Here is a 19,899-nt window from a genome sequence, read left to right as displayed (position 1 = left end):
GAGAGAGGTTCAAGAGAAGAGAGAGAGAGAGAGAGAGAGGAGGTTCAAGGTGAAGGTCAGATATTAGCTCCTAAATGAGTCTTATGCTTCCTGAATTCATACAGAAAGTGACAGTGAGAGAGTGAGAGAGTGAGAGAGAGAGAAAGAGAGAGAGAGAATGCATACCTGAACATATCTCCCAAGCCCTTCAGCATCCCTTTCTTGGCTTTGTTCTTGTCCTTCTCCTTGTCTCGGTCTGGCTTCTTCTTCTCTTTAACACTTTTGTCTTTCTTCTTGTCTTCTTTCGGACGGCTTCCATTGACCTGCCGAGAGTCTGGGTTAACTGTGCCAAAGCCAGGTGCAATGGTGAGGTCAGTTGCCGTGGAGACAGAGTCACGGCCAGAGCGGGAACTCTCTTCTGTGTCTTCCTCCACTGAAAGTGAGAGAGAGAGAGAGAGAGAGAGAGAGAGAGAGAGAGAGAGAGAGAGAGAGAGAGAGAGAGAGAGAGAGGGAAAAAACAAATAAACAGTCACTGTGTAAAAGCTTAGTTTACAAGTAGAGCATTTTCACAGTGAATTAATCAGCCTACTAGGAGTGGTATGAATACAGAAAAGATGTACTGATCAGTCATTCTGACCAGTCTTCCAAAGACACCTTTCTCATGATAATCATGGCCTCCGAGTTTTTACACAGGGCTCTTTCTGGAGCCTGCGTGGTATCTCATGCTAGACAAGGGAGCAGACAGTACAGACATCCTGAAAGAGTGGGTATAATGTGACAGAGAAAAAAAAATGCCCTTGCTTACAGCTCTGTCACTTATGATTCATGAGAGAGAAGGCTGGGTCCAGAGACAAGAGAGTGGGGATGGAAAGAGAGGAGCCTATCACTCCTCCTGCCTAGTCATCACCTGCTCCAAGCAGGAGATAATGGCAAGCTCCATCCAGGATCCAGAATGCTTCTGAGGCCCCAAGGCCACTGTGTCAGCAACACAGGCTATGGCTGAGAACAGTCACATCCCCAACCACATAGGGTGAAAAACTGAAAAACTCTAAATGAATGCTTTCTTTCATGTCTATTAAAACAGCATAGTTGAGGTTCTGGCGATGATGAATGATTTACTTATACACTCAATTATTATGCAGTGTTTTTGGCTGCATGTGATGCAATTCATGATCAGAAAATATTTTAAGCTTTTCCCTTAAGACTTTGAAGATTTCTTTGAACTATTTTGAGTCACAGAGGCAGAACAGAGAGAGAGCCTGGGAGAATGAGAGAGATAGAGATAGAGAGAGAGAGAGAGAGAGAGAGAGAGAGAGAGAGAGAGAGAGAGAGAGAGAGAGAGAGAGAGAGAGAGCAAGAGGACACAAGAGTCCTGAGTTAATATCCTTGTTTGATTTATTCATTGTGCTGTGAGGATGTTTGCTTTGAAGAAAGAGTTCTGGGTCTCCTGACAGTTTCATCTGAGCCTGATCATTAATTGCATCACACAGTTCCCCCAGTGATCCAAGTATAGGTTTTACTTTAACATGCAGAATTAATGTGTTGTCATGTTCATTATTCAAAAGGTCTTTATCAAGCATGTTGTGTAATAAACTATTATTGAAATGATATGATGCATGGCACTTTATGATATAAATATAGAAACATATATTATAAATATATTTTATAAAATTGCATAAATGAAGGCCTCTAAAAAAGTAGAAATAATACTTAATACTAATCTACAATTCTTAGAGAACAATTAGGGGGGAGAGAATAGTGAGTGGAAGACATTGGAGAGGCCCTGGAAAGCAGAACCCCTCCAGTAATGGTGGGTCTTAATGGATATTGGAGGTACAGTAGATGTCTCTGAGATTAGCGTTTATTAATGTCATCCATGTTACTTCCTCACTGAAGGCTTTTTGATGAGACGAAGAAAGGCACTTATGAAAAAAGGAGGCCATGTTGGATTTTTTTCACCGTGGAATGGAGAATGATACTGTGGGAAGGGAGAGGGAAGAAGGTTCTCATTTCAGAGATGAGTAAGGGATTTGTTTTCTTCCACTGCCTTGTCTTTCAAGTTATCAGCACATTCTTTTCGGTGGCTATCTCAGAGGGGAAATTACTGAAATTAAATCTCACAGTGGAACCATATATGACAGGAATTGTATGCACATTTATTTATGGCCTAAATCTATTCAATTGTCCCCTCTCTCTCTCTTCTTTCTCACCTTCTGGTACTGCATCCCACCTACTTTCATCTGTTTTTTTTGTTTGGACATCTTATCGTCACGCTAAGTGCAAAGGCGGACCATCAGCGCAACAAAGCTGCAGCTGGCAATTAAAGCCTCTTCTCAAAGATTAGACAACAGCACTAATTTCTGCAGCTCCTAATGATGTCGTCTCAGATAACTCGCCAGAGATGGGACTCGTGAATCCTCCTGGGGAGAATTTGACTATGTGTGTGTGTGTGTGTGTGTGTGTGTGTGTGTGTGTGTGCGTGCGTGTGTACCCGTGCACAATGCACATGTGTGTATCTGACTGTACTGCTTCCTCATACATTCACTTTGATCGTACACTCACAAATAGAGACACACAAACACATGAATCTGGAAACAAAGTGCTACAAGCCCAAAGAAGAGACAACATGAAGGTAAAACGTTTGACTGAAGACTCACCACTCATTAGCCATACAGTATGGAAGAGTGGGGTCAGCAGGACAACAAAAAAACAAACAAACAAACAAACAAACAAACAAACAAACAACACTAAACAAATGACAAAACACAACTGGAAATCACATGAATAGCACAGATACAAAGTGAAAGATCATTCAAAAAGCCAGCACGGATCAGGTAAGGCTTTTTTCAGAATATACCGTGAGTTACTGGGGTATTTCCTGAAAATTAGGTGAATCAGGCTAATTAAAATGATCACAGCTTTCCCCCCAGGAAAGAAATCAATGTTTTGACACCACAATCAAGCCATTTACATCTCTCTAGTTTGATAGACAGGGGTATTCATCTCTCTGTGTATGAGCCTGACTAGTGCCAGATTGGTAAAACTGCAAGCTCATTTAAAGGGTCTGGGAATGGTGGTGAGAAGGACAGAAGAAAAGGAGACCATAATACGGATGTGAGCCATTTAAAATATAGAACACTGGGAAAACACCAGATGAATTCATTCACTCAGTGGGATATCTTGCCGCAACACATTTTCCCTGGGTGATTCCAAATTCGCATTTTATGTAAATAAAAGTCTCGGGTTGGATTTGGAAAAAAAGAGACTGTAGCTTATCTGTCAACTTTGACTATTAACCTCAGTGACAGCCCCGTTCTGGCTCTTTTATCTAAATTGAAAAACAGAGTTATTTGAATATCAGAGAGGAGAGGATGCAATATACCTCTACCGAGAAATCATCTGCTATTTCCATTTCTCATCCATAGATAACACGATATTTAGTGCTTCCCTGACAGAGGTTGTGAAAACAAAATGATTTGGGTAATTTTTAAAATCTCTTTAAACAGAATCTATTCAGAATAGGGGAAAAAGGGTGATTATTGTGTGTGGCGTGGCAGTGTTATTACCTGCAAAGGGAATGTCATCTTTGGAGCCGTGTAATAGAATGCCAACCTCTGTGTACTCTCAGAGCCTTGAAGTGGAGTCATGCTCAATCCAAATGAGACCCTCACTACTTTCAAATGTGCTTTGCTTTATATAAAAACGTTTTGCGCTGCATTTTGTGAGATACCATTTTATTGCTATGTTAGGGTATCTAAGATGACAACCATGGCAATTCAATACAGGCAAATACTAGACAATTGCTCTGACCATCACCTAAACTGCATTTGTGCAAAAACAAAACCTCACATCTTACAAATTATTGCTATAGCTCTGAAGAGATGCATTATTCTTTTACTAATAGCTCACCGGATTTCAAGGACACACAGATCTGGCGGGGGACTATAAGTAATTACAAAATGCTTACAGTCTCTTAGTATTAATAACCAAAACCAATTTGTATGGCAAGAGGGAAGCAAAGAAATCCACAAAGCAAATATCAACATTACCAGAACTCTCCAGAAATTCAGGCTGGAAATGATTCTGTTATGCATAGCAGTAATGTTAAGACTGATTGAGCATTTATTCCCTCATGTCACTTCCTTTTTTTTCTATTTAAAGGAAATCCTGACCCAAATACAGATGATCAGGCGGCTCATGGAACTGCAAATTCCTCTGGGGAACTATCACCCCATCCAACAACCAAGCTCAATCTCAAAGTAAATAGAAAAACTGTAGGGTAGACTAGGCTTGATATTGCAAGAACTGGAACATAATGTTTTTTTTCTTTCTCACTTATAAATAAAGAGTTTGTACCGCAGCATAATGAGACATAAAAAACTGCTCCAAACTATAATATAATGTAATGTATTTATGTAGCAACACAGCGCAAGCACAGTGACCAAGCGCATCAGGCTTCCAATAGATGTCTTATAAATCACACTAATTCAATTTAAGCGCATGTAACACTTTTGTGCTGTGTGACTGCTTTGGAATAGTTATCTGTGCACTCACAGGTTTCCATGCCTTCGTCATATTCCTCTGAAGCAGTGGTGGTCATGCCTGGACGATCATATGATTTGTCAATGGCGGCACGGAAGCTCTCATTACAGCCCCTCCCCCTTATTATCCGTGGGCGTGGCCTGTGAAAGGGGATGTCTCCATTGAGGGTGACCTCAGCAACTGCAGTCTGGAGGCTTTCAAGGGAGCTGGACTTCTTCAGACCAAGAGATGGGCCAACATCTCGAGTTGGGGATCCTAAAGAGTTAAAAAAGAATATCATATCATCAGACCCTTTCAACAATAAAAACAAAAACAATGCTTGAACGTTCTATTTGGGCCCCAATCTACTTCCTCTGCATTAAGATAACATATGGAATGTTAAAAAGGAAGCCTTGTGTGGCCAACTATGATGCTGATAATGGAACTCTCTTGAAAGGGTCCATAAGAGATGACATTAGGGATATATGTCAATACCTTCTATTCAACTGGTAACACTGAATATTGGAAGACCTACTGAATACTGCATTCTATATTTACCGCTACATCATAGGCATATTCAAACTGTGGAGTGTGCCTTATATATTGGGGCCTACACCAAAACCTGGTTTGGCCAAACCAAATGAGAGCCAAATGCCAGGAAAGGCAAATGCACATAAGTACAGAAAATCGAGCAACAGAGTTGGAGGTATGTGTTTGAGGTGTGTCTTTGACAGAGACATGGGAGGAAAACCTGATGGGGAACAATAAAAATAAATGCATGGTACACTGACAGTGAAATGAGGAAGTATTTAAAGGAACCATATGTAAGATTGTGGCCAAAACTGGTACTGCAATCACTTTCAAAATACTGCAGAGTGGTGTATCACCCCCCCCCTGACTCGAGGTTGCCAACCCGGATGCCGAAACACGACTGACTTTGTGATTAGTAGATAGGTAGAGGGTGGCGCATCAGGCCAAAACACAACATGACATGACAAAACACAACATCAACATCAGTTGAGGGCTGCAACTTCACTTTTTAAAAGACAATATCCTGGCCGGACTACTGTTGTCAGTGATATAAGTATTTGAAGTGAAAATGATTTCTTAATGTCTTGTGACATATCAGGGCCATTTTATGATTAATTGAAATACATTTCTTACATACGGTTCCTTTAAGCTTGGTTACGTTATTAATGATCAGGGATTACCCACATGCTGATGGAAAGCCAGGTGAAAAAGAAAAGAAAATTATCAGCACAACTGCACATAACAACCGACCGTCTCAGCGAGTGATGTCTTTAAAACATGTGTTTATGGCAAAGACAAAGAAAAACCTGTGTGACAAAGACATTTAACTTGCTAAATAATCCTAATAAGATCTGTAATGACAAACCAAAATCTTAAAAAAAGGTATCCCTGCCAGCTGTCATATTATGTTAGTATGAGTATGTAAGTGAAGGACAACAGCAAACAATGAAGGAAGTTAGTAAGAAATAATATCTTTACAGTATCTACTAAACAATACTGCATGTACAGGTAGTCCTTGGTTCAAGTCATTTCTACCTTTTTTCTTTTTGACATAATGGATCCCCCTTATGCAGGCTAATGTAATTAACATGCAAATTATACATAAATAAACATTGTAGGACTGACAGAATGCCACCATTCAGAGGCCTCGGCATGAGGACAGACAGGGCTGCCGACTGTGTTTGTTTGTCAGAGAGTGATTGTGTCATTACCCTTCATAGCAGGAAAGCTAATGCTAACACCAGCGCTAGTAGTAAACAGACTCTAATCGGGCTGGTGCAGTGTAGATACCAGGCTTTGCCCCACATTTAATTTATTTCACTTTGTCCCCTGTGGATGCCATGTTCTGTTCAAAGTGCACAGGTGGTATGATGTCAGTATTTGTTTTGATGTGGTTCTCTTAAATCATATATCTTCTGTTTCACTTCAAAAAAGATCAGTTCAAATTTTCCCCATTATGCAACCATGAAACGGTATATTAATAATAGTCCCATGTCAGTTGTCTCTTCTGATCATAAGCCATTGATGTTAATTGAAAATTACTTGTGAAAATCCTCTACTTCTCCTCTGAAATTAAATATTTATGTCTGGTAGAGTTAGCAGTTTAGCACCATAGGGACATTCTGTCATGGTTCCACCATTTTCCCATATGGCTATGCCCTGTCTAAACACAACTCCCCCACTTCTTTTAGCTTGTTCCTGCACTGTTACTCTTTAACTCCAGCACCTTCTCCCAACATGTCACTCATTCTCCCCAATTCTATTTTTCATTTCTCTTTGTTAGTCCATGTCTTTCATTTGTCTTATTCTGTTCTCTCTCTCTCCATCTGTTCTTCTTATGAGGTGGACCTGACCATGTGGAGCTCATGCTCATCCATCTATGGCGGCCTTGACTTGTTTTCAGAGGACTAAATGGACCGTGGGCCATAGCGGTGAGGCACACAGCGGAACTCTGGATGGAAAGACTTAAAACCAAACACAGATTAGCCTGAAAAAATAAACCCCCATCACCAAGAGAAAACTATTAGAAATCTATTACCTCCTTCTATTACTGAATAGCCCCATTCTGACAGCCAGCCTATGTATGATGAAGTTAGGAAATACAGAGGAGGAGGAGGAGAGAGAGAAACAGGCCAAGCTAGAGAGAAAGAAACAACAGAAGTGTGGCTGATGTGATTACAGGTGATTTCTGAAGAACAGGAACGGTTGGAACTGGGGTGATTATGAAGAGGCAAGTTGCCAGTATTTCCCGGTGTAATCCAAACTTGTGCTGCTGCTGTTATCATTGCTTCACAAGCAGTAGTGGTTTCTGACAGCTGTCTTTGCCAACTGCACCCCTTTAATCTCCTCTTGATCCTTTAACTAAGCAATCCTGCAACATGTATGAGTGTGATTAGCCCAGATGACGCCAAAACAAAACGCTTCTGTATCAAAGCTGCAGTGGGCTATGGCAGTTCTTTGGGTGGTTCATTAGCTTGGAATTCCAGCTAGAACACATTTAAGGAAGTGCATAACTGGATCCCTCTGTGTCTTCATGACTGTTTTTCTCAATAATAACCCAATAATAATTGTCCATAACGAAGGGCAGTAGAGTTGTATACTGATCACTAATCTACTGCTCTAGGTGTCTTGGAAGGTTACAGAGGGATCCAGGGATTCATTTTTTAAGCTTATAACATCCCAAAAACAACCTAGAAATAGCAGCAAATGTAAAGAAACAACTGTTTTGAAGCAGTGTCAACAACTCCTAGTGCCATGCCGGCTCTCTTGTCATATCCCACTGTTTCACTTGTGGCTGCAGAATTAAACACAACGCAAGTCAATGCAAGGGCCTACAGAAGCCTACAGAATTCCACATAGTTTCTTTATGCAGACGTTTATCAGTCGTTTCCTGGGTTAGTGAGCTGTAGCACAGCTGACAATGTTAACAGTCTGAACCAGTGAGCACAGGACCATTGAGTACAAGAGAGGGGTTTGTTTGTGGAGTAGGACATCCACTTATATGTTGCCACTCCTATGAAGGTCTCCACAAGCAACACACTTCACTTGGACCATTTTCCATTGCAACATCCATTGAATGAGCTATAAATAGGCCTGTAATTTTCTGACCGAAATGTGGAGCTGAACATCTTTGATTGCTACAGTAGATTCATTTGTGTAACTCTCAAATATTTTTTCATCTACACTGTAATTGGGCTACCTAAGGACATTTGAAGAAAAGAAAACGTCTAATTCAATTAACCATGAGGAGACCTTGTGCTCCATGAAAGACATGCTATGACCGGCCTTAAAATATAATTTCAATGGCAATTCAAGACCAACCGATTCAGAAAATATATAACTCCCTAAAGCCTGCAGAGCTGACTCAATCAAAGTACTTCAAGTAGCGTGTACATGTGACGTTTTCTGAAGCTTGAAATCTGGAAAACACAAACATGCACCAGGGATGCTATGGATGTCAAACACAGTGGAATTCTGAGAAAAATCCAAGACTGATGCACAACAGTTTGAAGAAAAGATGACATCTGCTGTGGTTGGAATTTTCTGAATTTGTATCACCAGTCTGGGCTGATTTGGAATTCCAGTCACTACCTATGCTGCTACTATTATAGCATGTGAGCTGAACGCCTGTTTATGGCTGTGTCCTTATTTAAAGACAAGAAAAAGAAAAAGACAAAAGAAGAGCTACAGGGGCACCCCACACATACACCAGTTTTGCACAGCACAGTTACTAAACCCAGACATTCATCTAGGAGGGCATGAAGTCCTTAGGTTGCCATACACCTGCTACTTGAGCCAAGATGAATGTGCTCTATCTCTTTAATCAGCAAGAAACCAAAGGCAAGCAAACAATTATAATGGAAAAGAGTGATTCTCATTAGACTGTAAAGGTAGGTGTAAAACAAATCTCATGAATAAATCAAAGGGAGTGGATATTATGGAAACTGCCACTATACTGCAATTAGCAGAGCTACGGCACTGCGTTCACCAACATCGCTCACAACTGTGCTTCATGGGAGTGTATGCAAGGGTATTTGTGCTCCTGGACAGAGGCCCAATTACACATCATTTATTCAGTGCGCACAAGGTTTCAGCATGGCGTTAAAAGGGTGATTAGGCTATAAATAGCTCCACAGTGACCAAGGGGAGCCTGCTCTTTTTAGGCCTCCAGTGATAAGTGCAGGAGCCTGAGAGTTGACTGAGAGTCCACAGCTGTCCAAGATGTATCATTACTGGCAAGAGGGATGTCTGCACCTAACTTCTCATCACCTCTAACCAGCGCTTTCTATTTGGTATATCACACCAACACTCTTTTAGTGGCTGTGCAGCAGAGAGATATTTGTTTCATTATTTTAGCGGCGGTTAATAGCCAAGCTTGTTTGTGGTTTGCATTGGCCACTTTTACACCACTGCATGTATACTGAGCTAATTTCAGGTTCTAACTAATGGAATGGAATGTTTTCCACAGCTCCTAAGTACAGCTCTCAGGAGTCCAATTCAATAAAGTGCAGAATGAAACCTTTTTTCTACACCATTAGCCCTAGGGCTTACACTTTCAGCAGGGGTCTGCAATCTTCTCTGTTTTCCCCTCAAACACGAAGAGTCCCTCTCCCAGCTTCACACACTCGTCTACCCATGAGGCTTTGCTTTGAGGCTTGGCCCCTTCAGACTGCTCCTCATCTCTGAGAGGCTGTCAGCTCCACTGTGGCTTTTCTGCAGCTCCCTTCCATGCGTATTCCCCTCTCGTCATTTTATCTTTCGTTCTAATCATCTCGCTCACCCTGAGCTGAGGACACTTACTGGGTTTACAAGGGTGTGAGTCTTTTATATATGTCTGCCAGAGGCTGTGCCCATAGGGCATAAACGCACTGGCCTACATCTCCGCCAACAGCAAGGCCTGCCCACTGCCAGTCACTTCCAAATTAAGATTAGTGGTACTGTACATGTGAGCGGCTGATCTGTCCATCTTCTGTCTTCAGTTGTCCTTGCATTTGTTTTAACAGAGTTGTCCCAGACCGGAAATAGGCAGGGTGTTGGGAATAGGGATGTTAACATTCATGTAGCATATGTCGAACGGTTAACTGGTTTATTCGACTATCCGTTCGCACCCCTATTATACAAACATTCACACACAATCTGTCTGCCTACTGAGCGTAATTACTGCTTTCTTCAGTCATATTTTCAAAAGAACAAGTCATGTGCCATGTTCTCCCAAAACCCCTATTAAACACCATGCCACTCAGTCTGACAGATGAGGGAAAAATGTGGTAGAAAATGAAATCATTCATACAACAGCAATTACCACAAATTGCTTCCTAAATATTCTCTCTACGAATGCCCTTCAGATACAGCTAATGAGGTAAAAATCTCTAAGGCCTCTGAACAATTGTGGTAAGGCTTCAATTCGGAGAAGTCTTGAAGTTAAGAGTTCAAAGATCAACAGCGGTCAACACAAGCAGGGTAATCTACGAGAGGACCTTAAATTACATCAGCCACAACCCATGACTGTGAACTTTGCTGGATTAAATAGCAGAAATCTGGCCTTTTACACATTACACATACTGATGACACACTTGGCCAGGGTTTGAAATGGCACCCATCTCTGTGTAGAAATAAGAGGTGATATTCAAACAGACGAGTGGAAAGGTTTTAAAAATGCTCCAGTGATGGCATTTCACTGAGTGCTTCTAAAGAGTTTAATACATCCATCCACTCCATCTCAATGACTTCTGTGAAAGGGGAATTGAAATAACATTCGGAAGGCTGAAGTCCTGCACAGTTCTGTCACAGCCTGATGTTGCATGAAACATGACCTTTTGACCAAATAGCTTTCATCTCTCTCTCTCACTCAGTTTTGATTTAAGATTCTTCAACTGTGTTTCAGTGGAAAGGCCACTTGAAGAAAGTTCCATAGCGGTGGTCCAGTCGTGTTGTGCTGTGAAGTGTGTGTCCCTGACCGATTGCTTACCTTCCAGTCTCTCAGTGCAGGAATTGGGGTTAATCTCGTCAGCTACTGTTAAAGAGGCAAACAATTGTGATTGGTTAGTGCCCGCATTCCATCATTCCACCAATCAGTTCCCCATCCATAAGCATTCCAGGAAGGACAATTAATTCAGGAACTGCATTCATTACTGAGCACTTGTCTTAAACAATCAAACAACATGCAGATATAGTGAGAGGGTATGGAAGAGCTTGCCAAGAGAGTTTCAGAGATTTGAAACAACATGCATCTCTCAGTTGTTGCAGTCCTGAATTAAGGCGCTGTGAAGTGTTATGAAAGTCATCCACAGTGCAAATCTTCACCATTTCCCTTTCCCTTTCAGTCTTATCTGACATTTTAAAACATCAAATCTGAAACAATGATTTAAAAGTGATAAAAATGTTGTTGTGCTTATATTGTTATTGTTATCTTTGCAACTTCATGAGTAGACAAAGACTGAGACAAGACTGAGAGGGAAATCAGGAGAACCAGTGAAACACCTGTTGAATTACAGGAAGAGTCCAGGTGAAGGTATTAAGGTGTGCGTTGGTGTACCAGTGTAAGTATGTTGTGGAGTTTTGACATGCAGTCATGCCTGGGTGCACTCCTAAAACTCCTTGACAGTGACTACTATCAAGCATTTCTCTTAATGATGGACTGTCTCATGGTGTGTTTCTAGTCATAATACTCCTTAAATATGAGGGTAATCATAAGCTATTATTTTAAAAGCCACAGTATGAGTTCAGCACACAGTTAAGACATGTCGGAGAAGTGGAACCAGTATTCAATGTCTGTTCTACTTTTGAATCCTAACTTCATGTTCAAAGGGATCACAGTATTTTGTTTTAATAGAATCCTAATTTCATCAGATAAAATAAATGTGTGCATGGCTAGGGGCCATTTTGAATATTTATGTAGGACGTGTCTGTGTGTCTGTGTATGTTGATCAAGGTGGTCCTTACACTTATTCAACCTTAGTCTAACATTATGTCCTGTTTCTCTTAGGTAGAAACCCAGAACTAAGAGAAACAAAATAAGGGAAACAAGGAATGAGAGAGATAACACCCCCCTCTCTCATTCCACACTGGCATTGGAAGTCTGTTTGACGGAGATTACAGCACGGTTCTTATCCTTTGCAAGGTAAGCACACAACGTCAGGAGACAAGGTTAGGGAAGACTGGGACAAGATGGAGGGGAACAGGGCTTGTGTTCTCTCAGGAGCCTGCTGCCTTGTCAAAGCAGCCTTACCCAGGTCCATACTCTTCGACTTGCGAGTCTTGATGATTTCTAGTTGGGCAGCAGCATCCCCAAACTGTTTGGTACGCTTCTCAGACATGCTCTGGCGGCCAAAACCCTCCCGCTGGAAGTGGAGGTCAGGGTCTGCGTCAGGACTGAGAGAACTAGGGGGGAAAAACAGAGAGAGGGGAGTGAGGAAGTGTAGATAATCTTGTGCAGATGTCCTGCATGACATACGTTTAAACACATAACTACACAGAGAGTCAGTAGACCGCCTGCTCAGTCAGCCTCATAGGTGGGATGCCCAGCCCAACCCAACCCACACAGAATGACATGCAAATGTTTGGTCGGTCCGCTGCAGAATACTTTGTCCACCTCCTCTCCCCCTCTCCCGTGCCCTATCTATGTCTGCATCTTAATTGAAAAGCTGGGAGGAGAAATGGGGGGGCAACAGCCTCACGGCAACAGCATTTGCATGCCAGACAGAGGGACATGACAATTAACCAGACAGCGAAGGGGGAAATATCAATTTGTGTCAAGATGCATGAATGAGATATTGATTAGGTTTGATACCAATGGACTTCATGCACACAGTCACATACACAGAATGGATGACAGACATACACCACCATAACTGGCCACACAGATGAACACCTACAGAAATGTGGAGAAAATAGGTCATACTGTTGGATACTATTGCTTTCATTATTATTGCTATATTTTTCTATTAATTTAATTTAGGTTTAGAACCATCGGTTACACTTTACTTGACAGTATCGACATAAAGAGTGACATGACACTGCCATGAATGTGTCATAAACAAGTCATAAACGTTTGACATAACGCTTCTGTGACATTCACTTTTTGTCATAACAAGTTAGGGTTAGGTTTAGGGTTAGGGTTAGATTTAGAGGTTAGGATTAGGGTTAGGGTTCATGTGTCATGACAGTGTCATATGTTCTTGACAGTGTCATGTCACTCTTATGTCGATACTGTCAAGTAAAGTGTTACCAAAACATCTTTATGTAAGCAAACCAGCAGTACAGCATTGAGTCTGAAATTCAAGTGAAGAGAAGAGGGGCCAGTAGAGAATTTTCTTATTTCTGACTGCATAGAAGCTTTTTAACTGATGGGAAGCCCTCCCTTAGCCTGACTACAGTCTGTTCATGCATTTCCCAGCATGCTCTGTGGTCCTTCGCCATGTCCCCAGAGCAGTCTGGAATGCTGCTGGGCTGAGAGGAAGCTGACGGGAGGGGTTGAGCAGCAGGCTGTAACACACTCAGAAAGGATTTGTTTCTCATACCAATCCAGTATAATATTATACAATAAACTATGTATTTACTTTACCAGCAATTATACGCTGGATCTGTTTAACAATCTGATTATCATTCTTATCCAAAAGTAACAGTTGACACGGGATGGATAATATACTACCATAAAAAGCCAGAACTGCAAGCCCAACACAAACTCCTAAGAGGAACGTAGCTCATTAAAGTAACTCTGTGTAAGGGAAGGAGTGTTTGACAAGAGTTTGACAAAAAATATCTTCCAACTACAGGCCAAACAAAGTCTACTGAATGTTTTCAATCAAATCAGACACACCGATACACTGTCAGTGGGGCAGACACTTTATGGTTTTCTCCTTTGCTTTGCCCTACATTTCACATCACTCAAGAAACCTCCTTAGTGTACGAGCTACTGTGTATCAGTGGCAACCAAAAGGCGGTATTTGATATGATTTTCATGTTACCCCATAGGTCTCCTGGTGAAGGCCTCTTAACAGTGTGCCATTTGCCAGAGGGAAGGGGGTGGATTGAGAGGCTTTTTGATACATATGAAGTTATTCACCAATGATTTGTTTCCCTTTTTTTCCTCTTTAAAAAAAATGTCAGTTGTGAGAATGTGTGTGTGTGTGTGTGTGTGTGTGTGTGTGTGTGTGTGTGTGTGTGTACTGTATGACAGGAAGAGGAATTCTATTGTACTGCTGTGAGTAGCCTCTGTATACAGTTAAATCCAAATGAGAGCCACAGAAATACAATACAAAAGTAAGCAAGTAAGCAAATTAATAAATAAAATCATACAGATGTATTAGTGGGTTAATTGCAAATAAATAAATAAATATGAATTAATGTAGGAGCTACAGTAAGTTTTAGCTGTGCATTCATTTATATCGATTTTACAACTCCATTGTTACTTTCTTCCTTATCCAAAATTAACCAGTACTGCCAAGTGCTAGAAGAGACTCCTTATACTCTGCAAATCCATATCCCTATTTATCATGGGTGCTTAAAAGCATGTAAAACTGCACACATTTGCTCCTCCTGAGCATTGCTCACTAAAAGCCTTGTGCTCCAACTCCATCGCCTTACGGTTCAACTGCCTCGTCTCTTTTTTTCTCGTCATTACGCTCTCTCTGCTTTTACTCCAGCTCTCCTTCCTCCCCCTCCTTCCAGCTTGCAATCCCATTACCAATGAGTGTTATCAAGAAAGGACGAGGCTTTTCCCCCGTTCAAAGAACTGGCTCTTGGCTCCTTTTTATTGTAACTTCTCTATTCCTTTCCGGGTTTTGATGGATGCCTTGAATGGTAACTTTTGTGATATTCAGCGGGAAGAAAACCGAAGGTGAGCCCTAGACATTCACTGTGTGTGTGTGTGTGTGTGTGTGTGTGTGTGTCTGTGTGTGTGTGTGTGTGTGTGTGTGTGTGTGTCTGTGTCTGTGTGTGTATTGGGGGTTGATGGTTTTTTTGTCTTCTCTGGGGAGTCTCTCCAGGGAGGGACAGTCCCACTGAAAGCTTCCCAGGAAGAGGAAGACGAGATATGTTGAGTGCCAACAAAGCTGCCTGATCCCTGTCAACAAAGACGCATGGCAGGTTGTCTCCTCCATGCCAGGATCAAAAAAAAAAATCATTCTACTGTAGAAGCAGTGACAAAACTGCATGTATATGGAATGTGGCTTCTCCTGTAACAACCTTACATCATGTGTTACAGTTCTGCTTACATCACATGTGTGTGAAATTAATTTCCATTGTTCTGTGCACATTCAACATATGAATACAACACACAATCACAGCTGTACGTTTGTTTGAACAGCTTTGTGATTGCAGCAGCCATTAACCCCTTCTGTGAAATTCTGATTGGCAGTGATGCTAAGGAAGACTCCATATTATCTCCTTGCTTTCTCTTCTGCAAGTTTCCACACTTGCTAGTGGATATGGCACTGGAACAGAGACACAGAATATGTTTTCTTTAAACTGCATGTATATGGAATGAGGCATCTACTGTTACAGCCTTACTGCACAAAAAGTCTACATAGAAATGCTATGTTATTTCACTAGGTATAAACACAGGCTCTGGCTTTTGGAGAGCTTGATTTTCCTATTGCTGTTTGCTTAAGCTGATGGTTGCGGAGTGGAGACTGGGCCGGTTGGCCTGCAGTGTGATTGAATCACGCTGGGTTTTGCCGTGTCTCGTTGAATGCTCATTCACACAGGCAGTGGAACCATCCAGCCTGACAGCTGAGTGATTTATGTGTGCGTCATACCCACCGAGAGAGCCCCTTCACTAAGGAGTGTGGATATGGCTGTGTCCTTGGAGTCTCTCCCTCTCTTTCTCTGTCTCTCTCTGATTCCCCCTTTTGTCATTGTCCATTTTTGGGCTGTCATCTCCCTCTGATCAGATGTCTCTCTTCATCTCTGTCCTTGTGTTCTCTTCATTCTCTCTTACCTTTGTCCTTCAAGCTATTAAATTAACTTACTCTCACATCTCTCACTCTTTCCTGCCACTACTCTGCCCCCCCTGCCATACCTTCTCTGACAAAGTGAAATGCATCTGGTGAGACGAGCCACCTTTGTGTACAGACTGAAGTCTAAATTACACATCTCCAAACTATTGTTTTACCGTCTTGAATTTGTGTTCACTACAGTCAACATAAATGTCAATTTTAATGTAATTAATGTAAATGTTTAGAGTGCATGCATCCTGTGTCTCTGTCTTTGTATGAATGCATCTAGGCATGTGAGTGCACATTGTCACATTGTGTGAGTAGCGTGTGGCTGCTGGCGTAAAGCTCACTGAGACTCACCTGAAGGAAGCAATGGGGGATGGGGATGGTTTGTGGAGAACAGCTGGGCTTAGTGAACCCTCTCATACACAAACACACAGTCATGCAGACACACACAGAGCGGAAGCAGCACTGTGTTCAACACCCTGTAACATCGGCACACCACTGTGTTGTTTTAATATTCATATCCAATGGGGAGCTATTAGCATTAAAGGAAGAGTCACAGTATAATTAATGTGTTCACACACACACACACACACACACACACACAGAGGAGTGGGTATTTACATTGGCAGAGATTATGCTAATGGTGCTGTAAGGAATATTATGATGCTTAGTGAACTTTTTTGTTGCAGTTTATTTGAGCAGCCTTGTGTGTATGAATGTGTGGACTGTGTGTGTGTTGAGCTCCTTTAGACAAACAATCTTTAACTGGCCCAAAACCGCCCATGAAAAATGGATGTTGTGACACATCAGGGACTGAAAGGTATTAGTCACACATTCTGTCTCATGGTGATGAAATTCATAAGTAGTGACACCTGAGCCAAACTGGCCCCTCTTCAGCAGGTAACGCTACAGTCACTTAGGGTTCAGTTCAGCAGAAACTTTCCACCTGGCTTCTACTGCTCCCCTACTGGTGGAGAGGATGAACTGACATCATTTGAAAAAAATCATCGCTTTTGCACTTCCTCTCTTTGCCTCTCCCCAGACTCATAACTAGACATCCTCCCTCAGACACCCATGTTCCCCCCTGCAGAATATTAAGATGACATTCTGGTGCTTCAACCTTCACCTCCATCTTCCCTTCACACACGCCCATACACAGACATACTCTGCCTCTCCCTCGCTTGCTTTTTCTGTCTGATAGCTGCACCTGTCTCAGTGGAGCTGGGTGCTCTGCTTCTTGTCTTCTGCTCAGTGTTCAAAGGGGGGGGGGGGTGATTAGCCCTTCAAAGATAGCACGCTACCCGACAGATCAAAGGGGCCTGAGCTCGGCGCCCAGCTCAGCTCTCCAACACACAGAGGGTGGCTGCAGTCTTCCTCCTCTTCCCTTCTCTTCCTCACCCTCCCTTAATTCACTAATTTACACAGGGGCACATCTGAGGGTAGCAGCCCCCACCCTCTCTTTCTCTTTCAGTCTTTCTCTCATCTCTCTCCATCTCTCTCTCTCTCTCTCTCGCTCTCTATCTTTCTCTAAGATAAAATTATATCTGTGATCTAGCACACAGCAGCGCATGGAGAGGAGATGGTGGGGGTAGGATACAGGTCTTTCTTGTTGTGGTGGGAGGTGATACGTCCTGGTGTAAGGGAAGAGGGAGATTAAAGACAAATGAACGTGGAGAGTGATAAGAAGAAGATGACTGGGGAAACAGTAGGACTAGATAAAACAAACAACAGCAAAAGGGAAAGAGAACAACAACACACAAACAAGCATGAAGAAAAAGGAACACCTATGACATGCAAAGAGGACACGTAACGGCTGCCAAACAAATTTGTGCACAGACCACAACGACAGAAAGGGGCACATCAAAGAAACACTAGAACATATCACACTTGAAATGCTTCAACTTTACACACACAGAATTTTGATGGCTATTCTGTACTTTTTTTATTCTAAACTTATTTATTTGACAGACTTTTGATAGCTGTTCTGTACTTATTTTTTTCCTTCTTTCTTTCTTTCTTTCTTTCTTTCTTTCTTTCTTTCTTTCTTTCTATCTATGCTTCTATCTCTTTCCCTCTCTTTATCTTTGCCCTTTAAGAAAATGTTTGCACATCAATGCTGCTTTGCCTTCTGCAAATTCCATGAAACCACAGTGTGTTTCTCTGCAGGATACTGGCTCCAATGCTAGCATATAAAGATTAACAGTAGGGATAAGGGTGGGGTGGTGAATGCATGTACACCTGTATGTTGCTGCTGATAATCAATATAAATTAACTGCCTGAACAATGACTTTGAAACAGCAAGAGTGGACACTAAATAAACGTTTAACAATGTATTAAATTCAGTTAATTGAAGCACAAATGAAAATCTACTCATCTGCTCATTTTAGCTAAACCTCTCTACTATTATTGAAATTAAGGGATGTCTATGCTGAGGGATATCCACCTGGGAATGTTCATAGAGCGGTTGGTTCCCAGGCTGGTCGTCCTCAGGCACTGGACGAGCACTGAGGTCACCTGCCAAAGCCTAACTCATCTGCTCAGGGCACACACAGCTGGGCAGGAGTGATGCTCACCAGAGCAAACCAGTCATCCTGCCATTTATCAGTCCTGCTGTGTGGCCATCACTACCTGCTGAAAGTCTTTCATTTCTCAGCCTCTCATTCCCCCCACCCTGCCCCTCTCCTCTCACCCACCCCCCCCCACCCTCCCCCTCTCCTCTCACCCACCCCCCACCACGGTCATCACCATTAAGTGTCTACCACAACACTTTCTGCCTTCTCTGAGAACGATGCATTCTCTCTTCAATTTGATTAATTACATTTCAAATGAATGTAATCTTCAACCTTTCCCCCCTCATCAACAACATATTACTAGTAGCCTGTAACGGTAGTCTGCTTTATATCTACATGACCAGTCTAGTAGCCTGTAACTGCTTTATATCTACATGACCAGTCTAGTAGCCTGTAACTGCTTTATATCTACATGACCAGTCTTGTAGCCTGTAACGGTAGTCTGCTTTATATCTACATGACCAGTCTTGAAAAACACAAAATATGAATACCAGTAATGTACAAAATAATAGTATAAAAAGAAAAAGAACAAAGGGGAGAAGACACAAATACAGGCTTCTGCACGCTGTAGGTGATGCACACCCAATTCTGCTCTGCTCACTCACACACTCTCCTCCCCTCACGACCAACCCTCTGCAGAGGCCACCACAAAACAGCTCTTTCGGTTAGCGCAATCAGGGAGCGCTGGGGATAATCTGCAGGCAAATAACAAACATCCATCACTCTGGACACAGCCCTCTGAGAAGCAGAGTGGTGGGTTGAGAGGTGTTGGGGGGGTAGCAAGAGGAGAGAGAGAGTTCACTTGAGCTGTCATTGCAGCGTGAGAACAGGCCCGTCAGTGTCTCTGGCAGGGTAGACTTAATGGCAGATGCTTTCTCAATGCAACTTATTATTTATTAAGTCCTCCAAGATGCTGTTCACCTCTCCATGTCTCCCTTCTTCCTTTGGAAGCAAATAAATCTAATTTATCTGTAGTCCATTAACTGGGTGCATTCCTTCCTTGACACAGTAGGCATTCCACCATGAGGGTCAGTCTCTGTTCAGTTTAATATTTAATCAGACAGGAGCCGTTCGGTAAATCTCCATTAGCAATGGCTACTGGATGCCATCTGATGGCAGACTATAAATTGTTCAGCTCGTTTCAGGCAGGAGACAGAGTTGCAGAGTTGGAATACCAAAGGTTTCAGTTCTTGACTAAAGGATGTGAGCTAGGGTTTACACTGTATATACAGTCCAGTCATACTGTATATATATGTGTGTGTGTTTCTATAGGAGTGTTTGAAATGTGAGTTTGCATATACCTCTACCATAGTAGTAGAGGAGATGATGTGTCATTTCCACCCTGTACACAACAT

General features: G+C 42.1%; 1 protein-coding gene across 5 annotated transcripts in view; it reads right to left on the bottom strand.

Annotated features, from left to right (window-relative positions):
- pard3aa (par-3 family cell polarity regulator alpha, a) overlaps positions 1 to 19,899 on the bottom strand; it is a 288,433-nt gene that overhangs the window by 94,361 nt on the left and 174,173 nt on the right. For 3 of the 5 annotated variants that reach the window (XM_048265861.1, XM_048265858.1, XM_048265862.1), the window contains 4 exons: positions 12,260 to 12,411; positions 11,000 to 11,044; positions 4,534 to 4,776; positions 166 to 412 (listed from right to left, as the gene is read on the bottom strand). In XM_048265861.1, the coding sequence (XP_048121818.1) occupies positions 166 to 412; positions 4,534 to 4,776; positions 11,000 to 11,044; positions 12,260 to 12,411 (687 nt within the window). The remainder of the gene's footprint in view (positions 1 to 165; positions 413 to 4,533; positions 4,777 to 10,999; positions 11,045 to 12,259; positions 12,412 to 19,899) is intronic. The other 2 variants (XM_048265859.1, XM_048265860.1) reach the window with 2 other exon arrangements.

This window comes from Alosa alosa, chromosome 16 (genome assembly GCF_017589495.1).
Source record: "Alosa alosa isolate M-15738 ecotype Scorff River chromosome 16, AALO_Geno_1.1, whole genome shotgun sequence".
NCBI lineage: Eukaryota > Metazoa > Chordata > Actinopteri > Clupeiformes > Clupeidae > Alosa > Alosa alosa.
The sequence above is the reverse complement of the archived record's forward strand: the minus strand, read 5'-3'. Positions and strand labels throughout refer to the sequence as shown.